Source organism: Alosa alosa, chromosome 20, assembly GCF_017589495.1.
Source record: "Alosa alosa isolate M-15738 ecotype Scorff River chromosome 20, AALO_Geno_1.1, whole genome shotgun sequence".
In the NCBI taxonomy this organism is placed as follows: domain Eukaryota; kingdom Metazoa; phylum Chordata; class Actinopteri; order Clupeiformes; family Clupeidae; genus Alosa; species Alosa alosa.
The window spans coordinates 26,536,815-26,549,314 of NC_063208.1; the positions used below are offsets into that span (position 1 = coordinate 26,536,815).

At 44.6% G+C, this 12,500-nt stretch overlaps 1 protein-coding gene across 1 annotated transcript in view; it reads left to right on the forward strand.

Moving 5' to 3' along the window:
* The window catches only part of ptprua (protein tyrosine phosphatase receptor type Ua), a 221,445-nt gene that overhangs the window by 200,110 nt on the left and 8,835 nt on the right, over positions 1–12,500 (forward strand). Inside the window, exons 24-30 of the mRNA XM_048229546.1 lie at positions 972–1,069; positions 2,908–3,024; positions 3,331–3,485; positions 3,942–4,077; positions 5,385–5,534; positions 8,582–8,896; positions 11,601–11,726. Coding sequence (XP_048085503.1) covers positions 972–1,069; positions 2,908–3,024; positions 3,331–3,485; positions 3,942–4,077; positions 5,385–5,534; positions 8,582–8,896; positions 11,601–11,726 — 1,097 coding nt within the window. The remainder of the gene's footprint in view (positions 1–971; positions 1,070–2,907; positions 3,025–3,330; positions 3,486–3,941; positions 4,078–5,384; positions 5,535–8,581; positions 8,897–11,600; positions 11,727–12,500) is intronic.

Consider the following 12,500-nt stretch of genomic DNA (forward strand, 5'->3'; position numbering starts at 1 on the left):
TGTGTGTGTGTGTGTGTGTGTGTGTGTGTGTGAAAGCAGCACCTTTGCACGCTCTAGCATAACAGAACATTTTTAACACAATTTTTAACAGAATATGTTAGTGTCAGTGTGTGATCAATACAGATTTAAAAATTCTTCTATTCCATCAGTATGGCAAATTAACATGGCCTTTCATTGACCGCAGTCTCGTATTCATGCACTGTGGAACACATGAGTACTCCCAGTTGTCCTGCGGACAGCATATCCCAAGGTGCCGAGCAGCTCATTATAAGAACACAGTGTTGAACATGAGAGCACAGAGCAATATCCCATTCTCAGAATATTGCAGTCATTGGGACTGCCTTATAAGCCTCCCAGAGGGTGGGTGTGTGTGTGTGTGTCGTGTGCCGTGTGTGTGTGTGTGTGTGTGTGTGTGTGTGTGCTGTGTGTGTGTGTGTGTGTGTGTGTGTGTGTGTGTGTGTGTGAGAGAGAGAGAGTGCTTGTGTGTTACATGTTCTGGTGATTTGTGACTATTTCTGATGTGTGTTCATGTGTGTGTGCATGACAAAAGCTTTCCCTGCAGCCTGTCGTCATTGAGTAGAAAGCCCTGCAGTTTGCAAAGGCAGACTGTAATTCCGTTGCAAGCTAGCTTAAATGCCTAGAGTTGCTGACGCAGAATGACTTACCAAGGCACCGCTCCCTCTTTCTTCCACTCTCTCCTTCTCTCTCTCCACTCCTCATCCTTTCCCCAACTGTCCTCCATCCTATATCTCCTTTCTCTCTTCTCCTTCTCTCTCCTCTCCTCTTTTTCTTTTCTTCTGTCCTATCCCCCCTTTCCTCCCCTTTTATTTTCTCTCTTCCTCTCTTTTGTTCTCTCTGTTATCCCCTTCTCCTCTTGTCACCTATCACCCCCCCTTTCCTCCCCTATTTCATTTTCTCCTTTTTATCTCTGTCATCCCTCTCTTCTCTCCGCTCCTCTCCTCTCCACACAGGCCCTAAGCAGGACATGATCTATGACTTCTGGAGGATGGTTTGGCAGGAGAACTGCTTCAGCATCGTCATGATCACCAAGCTGGTGGAGGTCGGGAGGGTAAGTGGCTCCTTCTCTGCCCCAGCTCCTGCCTCTCTCCCTGGGCAGCCCGTCTGACCGCCTGGCCTCTCAGCTCCAGAGTCTGGGTCCCATGTGGCGAGTGAATAATTTAGGACAGAGATAATTAACCATTAATGAAGCTCAAGATATATTACCTCCCGGCCATTATCAAGAATTATGAGGTGTTAAGTTTTGCTGACGTCTTGTAGGGAAGTGTCCGTTAGACTTTCAACGCTGAACTGCAAGACAGGGTATTTTGAGGCAACACATTTAATCAAAGAGGCATATACTCTATAGACCTAAATATTAGATGAACCTTGTCTCCTTGAACTGGCCAAATCGATCGCAGATTTCAGCAATGATATTGAAAAGTGTGCATCGCCGTTCAGATTTTCTTAAACATCTAGGCTACTCCCTCTGGGACAGGGGGTTCTGGATGGTTTCTGTCAGAAATGTCTGTTGTGTCCATCCTGAACTTTGCATCATGAATTCTTTATCAGTTGCACAGAATTGAAGGCCAAAGCAAAAGTCCACCAAAATGTCCAGCAAAAGTGTGTGAATATGCAGCGCAGTTAACATCTTCTGTCTGACCACCAATGTCAGTCTAATCCTAGAGGTACAAACTAGAGATGCACCGATATGGAATTTTAGGGCCGATAACGATAACCGATATTTATTGGTTTGTTGTGGCCGATACCGATACGATAACCGATAATATTAGTCTTGAAAAAAAATGTGTGAAAAGTGATTTGGGGAAAGCATTTAATAAGCATAATTTTATTGCAGTAATTTTACCTACCACCAAATGATGGACAGAACTCATAATAGTCCTCAATAGTACAGCAGTCAACATAACAGTAGCCTAGCCCTACAGTATGTGTGGCTCCTTTAAGTGAACCTGACGTCAGTGAATTGCGAGTGAGTGGCTAGAGAGTATGAATCGTTTTCATTTAGGACTAAACACTCATAAACGGCTCAGCTGGGAATAAGCTACAGTATAGTGACCAAATCAGAGTTTGTGAGCGAAACTTAGGTTTAGTTTCAACTGCGGGTAACTGAATAAAGCTGCAACTCCTCAGACTGTATCTTATATCCATCTACTCTATTGCGCACAACCTGCTGCAGCAGAAATGAAAGGGGTTATCCCGGAAGGTTTTAATAACTTATTATGATGACCTGTCTGGAACTGAAGCAGGAATGGTTAGCATATTTCTAGGTAATAATACAAAACCCAAGCTAAAGTAATGCAAATATAATACTAAAACACAACTTAGAACTAGGCCTACTTATGTACTCGTCCCACTAACGAGTTTGTTTATTTGTTTCACCGACCAGCGCGGTAAAGTGCAAACACATCAGCACAAGACGACTCTAGATAGGGCTGAGCTCCGCTCTGGTAATGTTAAATGGCGGATCATTCACGAGAGGATTTTTGAGATGCACAGATTCCCAAATGAACGATATCCACAGATTTTGTTAGAGTGGTGAAATACATTCACACCGCTGACATTATATTGAGGAAAAGTATAGCCAACCAAGCTCAAGTAGCTCAGTGTAGCCAGACGGACCTTTATGTAGGCCTAAATTAGGACTTTAAAAATATCGGTATAAATCGGACCGATAATAATATTTTAATTTTTTCACTTATCGGCCAATAATATATCGGCCACCGATATATTGTGCATCCCTAGTACAAACGCGTGTCCCTGAGTTGCCTCTCGAGTGTTAAAAGTCTAAAGCTGCTGTGACCACTTACTGTAAGTTGTGTGTGTGTGTGTGTGTGTATATTTAACTTCCCTCTGTGTCTTTTGATTATGCATTGTCTCTCACACACACAGATGAAGTGCTGTAAGTACTGGCCAGATGACAGTGAGCTGTACGGGGACATCAAGATCACCCTGCTAAAGACGGAGACACTTGCGGAGTACACTGTTCGCACCTTCGCCATGGAGCGGGTGAGAGAGCCTGTCAACCCTGTCACTCCGTCACTTCTGTCACACTCTGTCACCATTGTTACGGTGTTTAATTGTCAGGCACTTGTCCTTTTTTATATCGCTACATCTGTCACAAATGAGCTCATCAAATTTATTGGTGATGGGCTGTTAAACCAAAGACATTTTCAAATGACTTGTCTGTTAAAGGAGAAATCCGAAGCCTTTCCACATGAGGAGACATTTTCCCACATAAGGACACAATCCATTTCCTAACCTACTCATGGTGACTCATCCCACTGCCTTCTATTTGTATTTTTGTCGTCACAGCGAGGATACCCTGCCAAGCACGAGGTGTGCCAGTTCCACTTCACGTCGTGGCCCGAGCACGGCGTGCCCTATCATGCCACTGGCCTGCTGGCTTTCTTGCGGCGCGTGAAGGCCTCCACTCCACCCGACGCAGGCCCAGTGGTGGTGCACTGCAGGTAAGCCTCACACTCCCCCACACACACACACACCACTCCTACAGACCCCATTCTGCACATGGCATTGACTGGCTCCATGTTGAAAAAAGGCCTATGGCAAAAATACCTCCAAGCCATGAAGAAGTGTGGCATGAGTTGGTATCATTTAAAAAATACATTATTCTGATCTGTTATTTTGATTTGTTGAATTCTGCTGAAATTGCCTTAGAAGGGGGCTCTGGTTTTGTTTTTCAATTGGGTATGGGTCCTTACTGTTACTTCTTCCACTGCCAGAGTTATTTATGTTTAAAATACTGACCTAAAAACCTGTCACTTACTTATTTGACCTTTGACATGTTACCTTTCTGAAGGTTGTTGAATACTGTACAGTACATAAGCTTACTGTCAGATGCAGGTCATGACGTTAATGTACATCATTGGCTCATATTTGACCTTTTCACTCTATTGCTGTGTCAGTATGGGGGCTGGACGGACAGGCTGCTACATAGTGCTGGATGTGATGCTGGACATGGCGGAGTGTGAAGGGGTAGTGGACATCTACAACTGTGTGAAGACCCTCTGCTCCCGACGGATCAACATGATCCAGACAGAGGTAAGATAGATGGAGAATGAGTGGGCCAGAGAGAGACAGAGAGAGGTGGGACAATGAGAAATGATGACAAGGCTGAGAATTGAAGAGGCACTTGAGTCAGAAGGTCTTTGCATTGTAATGAGAGAGAGAAAGAGAGAAAGAGAGAGAGATAGAGAGAGATGAAGAGAGAGAGAAACAGAGACATGACAATAAAGGTCTTCTTTGCTTTTACGAGACAAACACTTCATGGAACCTTATCATTGTCAAGAATGTTCTCTCATTCTCTCACATTCTTTGTGCTCAGCAGTGCTCGTCATTCTCCCTTGCCAGTGACAGACACAGGGACGTGAGCACATACTGTAGTCTTTGAGGACGTCATTCTGACTGTCTCACAGGGGCCAAGGGAGGGGGAGACTGAGCGTGTGATTGAAATATCAGCGTATGCTTCATATTGCTTAGTGACAGAGGTGCCTTGAAGGATTATCACCAGCCGATAGCCTACGAGGGCTCAAGTGATAGCGGCACCTTTCAACCCCTTTGCTAATTTCTCTTTTACATTTCAATGTGCATTTGCTCTTGCTGGATTTTGTGTGGGGACTTATATGAAATGTCTCATATTTTATATTTATTTATCGAATAAGAAACAAATCTGACAGCTGATAGCAGTTGAGGTAGAGGGACTGCTTTTTATATCAGTTAAAAATTGAGTTTTGGTTCTGGCAGGTGTCATCTCTTATTACCGGTAGTTACTCTTCAGACACAGAGATGCTAATTTCCATGCAGACACAGTTGCTTATCACCATGTCTGTTACTAATACGATGTATAGATATCACAACCACACATCAGGGGATATGACAGCATTTGCATTTTTACTTTTTCTTACAATTCAAAGATTTTCAGTGCGTTCACAATAACTGTGACTCTAGTCATTAGTACTGGAGGATTATTGTTTACTTGTGTTCAAGCCACATATCCACACTTCCAACTGGCATATAACAGCACTCTCTGTGTTTAAATATTAATGTCTGGCAGTTTGTCAGTCATCAGTAGCCTAGCACCTCTCATCATTCAATTTATCTGTCTCTTTCCTCTTATCAAGAGTAATGCCACCTGCTAAAGCGATTAAATCAGTCTTCAGTGCCCACACAGTATGATAATATTTCTACTTCACTGTTCTGCTTACTGGTGGTAGTGGCTGATAACTGTGTAAACATGAATATGATTTGATGGCCTCCTGCTGGTGTGTGTGTGTGTGTGTGTGTGTGTGTGTGTGTGTGTGTGTGTGTGTGTGTGTGTCTGTCTGTCTGTCTGTCTGTCTGTTCCACAGGAGCAGTATGTGTTCATCCATGAGGCCATTCTGGAGGCGTGCCTGTGTGGGGAGACGGCCATCCCGGTCAGTGAGTTTGCCCTCACCTACAAGGACATGCTGCGGGTGGACACGCAGAGCAACACGTCCCAGCTGCGCGAGGAGTACCAGGTGAGAACCACATGCTAACATCTCTCAACACACAGAGAACAGAGGGCAAACAGCTAACAGCTGTTACCTCACTAGCAGCTAGCATATGTTAACTAACAACACCTCCACAGAGAGAGAGAGAGAGAGAGAGAGAGAGAGAGAGAGAGAGAGCAAAGGGCCAAAAGCTAAAGAGGGTGCCTACAGCTAGCATATGCTAACTAACTCACCTCCACAGAGAGAGAGAGAAAGAGATAGCAGAGGGCCAAAAGCTAAAGAGGGTGCCTACAGTTAGCATATGCTAACTAAGATACACACATCCATACAGAGGACCAAAAACAGAGTACCCCGCTAAAACTAGCATATGTTAACCTCCACAGAGAGAGAGAGAGAGAGAGAGAGAGAGGGAAGAAGAAGGCCAAAAGCTAAAGAGAGAGTACCATCTTCTCCTCAAACAGAGCATCTGAATATGATATCGAGCACACTGTGTAATGCCCTCAATATGCTAAGATCAGAGGGCCAAAAGCAAAGGAGGGTTGCACACTACAACTACCAAGGGAGCACCACACGCTAACCAACACACCTCCACACTCACAGAGCAGAAGCTAAAGACAGAGTGCCACACTACAGCTATCCTCAGCAGAGCAGAGGCCCATAGGTAATAGAGAGCACACAGTCTAATTCCCTCTAAATGCAGAGATCAGAGGAACAAAAGACAGAGAGGATAGACAGCTAGCCCCTTCAGCAGAGAGCAAAGGCCTGACACTACAGAGAGAACCAGGCTATATAATGAGGCCCTTGAACACAAAAAAGCATGGATGTAAAAACTGAAGGTGTGCTTTTACTTAGTGTAATGCCATGGTGTGGTGGTAAGTTCACAGTAATAAAAAGCCTGACCATACACATTTCTTGTTTTGTCATGCTTATTGTGTTTTCCAGAATATTATAGCTATGCACATATTGTTCATGTCACTTTACTGCCAGTTGTTTCACACCTTAATCAACGTTCATTGACAGTGCATATATTCACTTAGCACATGCTATTTATACCATCCTTTAGCCGTAAAATAGCAGCCGATATCATCCCTGATATAGACTTTACGTTCTAGTTCAGGAGACATGCTCATTCATTCACAAAGCACACTCAAGGGAGGATGAGTTCCTTCTGAGTCCAGACATGCTGTTTTGGCTTGAAGGTAAAAGATAGTCCCTGTGTGCAAGACTCTTAGAGCTGAGAGTGGCGTAGCAATGCAACACCGGGTTACAGTGAGGACGTTTCAAATCAATTTTGTTCCGACTCCCGAGTGCTCTTCCCTTTTGATGGAAGGGAATTGTTTTTAGAAACAGCAGTTGAGAGTCTCTTAAAGGCCAGTTTTTGCAGTGGTGGTGCTAGTGAAGGATGGAGGGGGGGGGGTGCTGGATGTGAGAGCTCCCAATTGGAATCCTAACAGGAGGCCTTGAGTTATTTAAAAGGACAGCTTGACAAGAGGAGGGTTCCTCTCAAGCGTCGGTTTCTCTCAGCAATTTGCCTCTCGAAGGTGAACATTTCTTTCCTCACAAAAGTCACCTACTGCCTTGGCCAACAAGGATCAGTTTTGAATAGTGCTGGAAAGTCTCTTCAACGCATAAAGAATACTAAAATAAATGCCCACCACATACTAATTCAAAAAATGTGATGTCACATAAAGTTAGTCAAGGAACAGCATTCTATGCTCCTCACAGATATTGGCCAACATCCTGCCGCAAGAGTGGTGGTGTTAATGTCAGGCATTGGGCAGGTTTCTGTAATGAAAGTCAGTGCCCATCGCTCCTGCTAATGCTATCTTAATGAGGTGCATCCTCTGGGTCCAGTTAACTTTCTCCCCTTTGCTTCTGGCAAGCCATACTTAATGACCTCGTATGATCACTACCTACCTACCTAATTCCACTTGGTCATGGCTGGATTGGGTAGATTACGGAGCTATCGCAAAAGCGGGGGCGTAATCTTGAGGACAATCTTGACATAATTGGAAAGCCTCATTTGTACAGTGGGGTCTGACTGGGAACTGGCGCAGGAGGACGTATGTGTATCTAATCTGATCATTCTCTGACCATTTTCACTGGGAAGCGCAGTTTAAGGTCCGCCATTTATCAGAGGTCATCAGAGAAAGTCTTCCCCCTCACCATGAACACTCTCTCCCAGTTTTTCAGAGTGATGCTAAATGTGTTTCTCTGTGGGAAAAAACAATGTTACCATGGCTTGGGGTGAAAACCCAATGTTACCATGGCTTGGGGTGATAACCCAGTTTTACCATGGCTTGGGGTGAAATTGGAGGCTGTTGAATAAATGGCTGTTGCTTTTCTTTCACCCTTTTCATTTGAGGCTAGGGGGATGTTTTTTGCTGGTTCAGAGGATTCTTGCCCTTTGGCGTCTTATCTCACTCTCTCTCCCTACCTCCCTCTAACCCCCCTCTCTTTCTTTCTCCCTCTCTCTCTCCTTGTCTGTTCCTTTTGTCCTTCACATACTCCCCTCTTCTTCACTCTAGCTTTTCACTTTTCCGTGCACATAAGCCCTTTAACCTTGTGCGCTCTCTCTCTCTCTCTCTCTCTCTCTCCCCCTCTCTTTGCCCTCTTCACTTTCTATCTCTCTCTCTTGGTATTTCTCTCTCACTTTTTCCTCACTTTGTTTTTCTCACTCTTTTCTTTCCCTTTCCTACCCTCTCTTTATCACTCTTTTAGGCTTGCACTTTCATTATTTATATGTCATACAGTATTCCATATGTTTAAGTTTTTCTTTATCTCTTATTGTATTATTTTATTCTATTTTTATTATATTATTCTATTTTATTTTATTGTATTTTATTGTCTGTTTTATTGCAAATTGATTGAACCTTGACTGTAAAACCTTGTGGTACAACTGTTTCTAAATATTTGATATCTATAAATCTGACTCGACTAGACTGTTCCACCCTGTATTTTTTCTCTCTCCTGGTTAATAACCCACCAACTCTTTAATTTCCCTCTCTCTCTCTCTCTCTCTCTCTCTCTCTCTCTCTCTCTCCTTTCTCTCTGTATCCTTCCCTCTGGCTCAGACTCTGAACTCTGTGACCCCTCACCTGGATGTGGAGGAGTGTAGCATCTCTCTGTTGCCGCGCAACCGTGAGAAGAACCGCAGCATGGACGTGCTGCCTCCGGACCGCGCGCTGGCCTTCCTGGTGACCACTGAGGGCGAGGGCAACAACTACATCAATGCGGCGCTGACCGACAGTTTCCTGCGGCCGGCCGCCTTCGTGGTGACGCCACACCCGCTGCCCACCACCACCGCTGACTTCTGGAGGCTGGTCTACGACTACGCCTGCACCTCCGTGGTCATGCTTAACCTCCTCAACCAGTCCAACTCCGCATGGGTGAGTGTGTGTGTGTGTGTGTGTGTGTGTGTGTGCGTGTGTGCGTGTCTGTGCGACTTTGTTTGTGTGTGTGTGTGCGTGTCTGTGGGTCTTTGTTTGTGTGTGTGTGTGTGTGTGTGTGTGTCTGTGTGTGTGTGTTGTGGGGGTGTCTATGAGTATGGATGTGTGTGGGTGTATGTAGGACAGTGTGTGTGTGTGTGTGTGTGTGTGTGTGTGTGTGTGTGTGTGTGTGTGTGTGTGTGTATGCTGTGTTTATCTTTGCAGGCACATGGTGGACCTTTGTGGCTTTTCTCTACCCCCCACCAGCTTAACCATTCCATTAGATTCGTGTCATTCTATCTTGACCTGATTGAGGCCTAGGTTATATATAGCAACCTGCAGCCAGTCCACACCGACCTCCCTATTGCCCAGAGCTGCTATCTGTGGCTGTCAGGTCTGCTGTGTCCATAAACTAGCGTCAGTGGCAGCCCTTCTGGTGTCGATGGAGGCGGCGGTGGTGGTGGTGGTGGTGGAATGGTGATGGGGCATTTCCACATTGGATGGGTGGAGAGAGAAGGAGGAGGGGCTTGACCTCTGTGAGTCCACCACTGCCAAAGATTGTATATAGCGGAGCAAGATAGTTCATTGTAGTTCATGTCTATGGGCGCGGAATGGGGATCGAGTCCTGTCTGCATAAAGAGGCGTGTCGCTGACGTATTGATGAGCGTACGTAGCAACTGGCCAACAGCAGCAGAATAAATAACAGATACACACCTGATATAAGGTCGATTTTCTCACAAGCACACACACACACAAGCACTCACACATGCATAACTTGTGTGCACATGACTTTGTCTACACTTTCCTGTCCTCTTCTCCCTCTCTCCCTCCCTGTCCCCTTCTGTCTCTCTCCATCCCTTCTTCTCCTGTCTTTCTCTTCTTATTCCCTTCTTCTCTCCTTCTCTCCACCTCAGCTCTCAGCTTGTTGACTTCCTAAGCCTCCCTGTGTCACTCTTTCCCTTCGTCTCTCTCTCTCTCTCTCTCTCTCTCTCTCTCTCTCTCTTTTCCATCCATACTCTGTCTGCTGCAGTAGATTAGCACTGCTGACATCTCATCTCAGCTGGCTGCCTGTCTGTGTGTGTGTCTCTCTCCCGCCATCTCCACTCACTGTCCCTCTGTGTGTGTGTGTGTGTGTGTGTGTGTGTGTGTGTGTGTGTGTGTGTGTGTGTGTGTGTGTGTGTGTGTGTGTGCGTGTGCGTGTGTGTGAGTGAAAGTATGTGTATGTGTGTATGAATATTTATCTCTCCCTCTGTGTGTGCATGTGTGTGTGTGTGTCTCTCTTTCTCTCTCTCTCTCAAACACACACACACTCACTGCCTGTGTGTCTGTGTGTATAAATATTTATCTCTCCTTCTGCCTCATGTCACTGTTAATACCCTTCCATCAGACTGACAGGGCATTATCGCATTTGCCACAATTTCTCTCTCTCTCTCTCTCTCTCTCTCTCTCTCTCTCTCTCTCTCTCTCTCTCTCTCTGCCATTCACTCTCTCACTTTCTCATTCATTCACTCAGATTACCTCAATATTTCACCAACCCCCTTTCTGTGTCATTCATTCATTAGTTAATCCATTAATCCATGCATTCATTCTTTCAATAATTCATTCATTCATCCATCACTCAATCCCTCATTCACATTATATCATTTATTCACCACCTCCATTCACTCTCCATCCCATAACCCTACGCACATTTCCCTTCCTGACTATCCAGCCCTTTCACACCAAGTATGATTTTCTGGACAACATATTCACATGAAATCACACAGATAATTATTAGTTTATATAATTAGTTTATTAGTCTTTACATAGAAAAAGGACACAAATCTTTCAGTCTTGTATTTATTCTTCATCACAACAGATTTTGTCCTTGGTGTGTACAGACTAATAAGAACACATGTATTTAATTATTATTGTGATTTTGTGCAGATATTTTGTCCGTAAATTGTTGTGTGAAAGAGCCTCTATGTAGGCTGCTTTACTTGAGTCAGTTTATCAGTCCTTCTCCTCCTCCTCCTTGGGTCCCATCATTCCTGTCTTTCATTGTGTCTTCGCTCAAGTGTGCAATCTCAGTCTCCTGCCTCTGGCCCTCATAGTGGTCAAGCCTTTACCTACGGTCATTCCTTTACACATCCTCCTGCTCTGGATACTATATTTCCTTCATTCATTCATTCATTCATTCATTCATTCATGTCACAGCCTGTCACATACCCTCACATTCTGTCACCCCACCCTTGTTAATGCTTGCCTCTGGTCATCTCTTAACAGAAGTGAGCCAGTGAAGAATCCAGCCAGAATGACCAGTCAGGGCTGAAGCGTTTTTGCCAATTGATTGCATGTCGGACAAGAGGAAAGCTAATTTAGCGAAAGCTAATTTAGGGACAGATAAGTCAAAGAGAACATGTCTCTGATAGGGTGGAATGAGGCCAGAACTGGTTTCAGTTCACTTTAATTCCATTGGCCATGCTGATTAAAACATGCTTCCCCACAGTGCTCAACTTTTAACGTTTCAAACATTTTTTTTCTCCCTCCCTCTTTCTTTCTTTCTGTTTTTTTCTTTCTCACTCTGTCCACCATTTTCTCTTTCTTTCTTCATTCCTTTCTTTCTTTCTTTCTTTCTTTCTTTCTTTCTTACTTTATTCTATCCTTCTTTCTCTCTCCCCTTTAGCCCTGCCTGCAGTATTGGCCGGAGTCAGGCATGCAACACTTTGGACCAATGACAGTTGAGCTCCTTTCTCGCACGGCTGATGATGACGTCATCATCCGCCTCTTCCGTGTCAAGAACATCACGAGGGTAAGTCACTGACGTTTTCCTCCCTGTGAGTGTGAGTTATCATCACACAGGTAAGTGGCCAGCGCACATGCATGCCTGTGTGTGTGTGTGGGGGGGGGATATCCCTTGTTCTTGCTTTGTGATTCACCAGGTTATGTCTCCACAGAGCATCAAGTTAAATTTTAACTTGCATTTAGCATGTTAAATGATCTATTTGTCTGTTCGTGTGAAGAGAGGGGAAAAAGGCCTCTTCAGTAGCCTCTGCAGGAGAAGCTATTTCTCTAATTGTGCGTCTCTACTTCACAAGACTAATGGAGTGAGAGTTTAATTGCCTAATGTGTCTCTTCTGCAGTCTGCTCATAAAATTGGCCAAGTGGAGACTAGTCTGAACAGGGTCAATCAGGCAAAGTGCCCAGTAAACAGAAATACCAGTGAATCTAAAACCAAGATGCAGCCTAATGTGTTCTGTTCATTTGGTCTGTGTGTGTGAGAGAGAGAGAGAGAGAGAGAGACAGAGAGAGAGCTAGAGTAAGAGAAATTGAGTTAGAGAGAGAGACTGAAAGATTGTGTGTGTGTATTTCATCTGTGTGTGTGTGTGCCTCTGTCTTTCTGTGGTTTGTTGTTTGAGTTGGAACTTTCCCACCTACCCCTATGTGTTTGTGTTTATGTTTGTGTCTGTGTTTGTGTGTGTACTGTATATGTGTGTGTGTGTGTGTGTGTGTGTACTGTGTGTTTGTGTTTGTGTGTGTGTACTGTGTGTGTGTGTGCGTGTGTGTGTGTGTCTGCGTGCGTGTG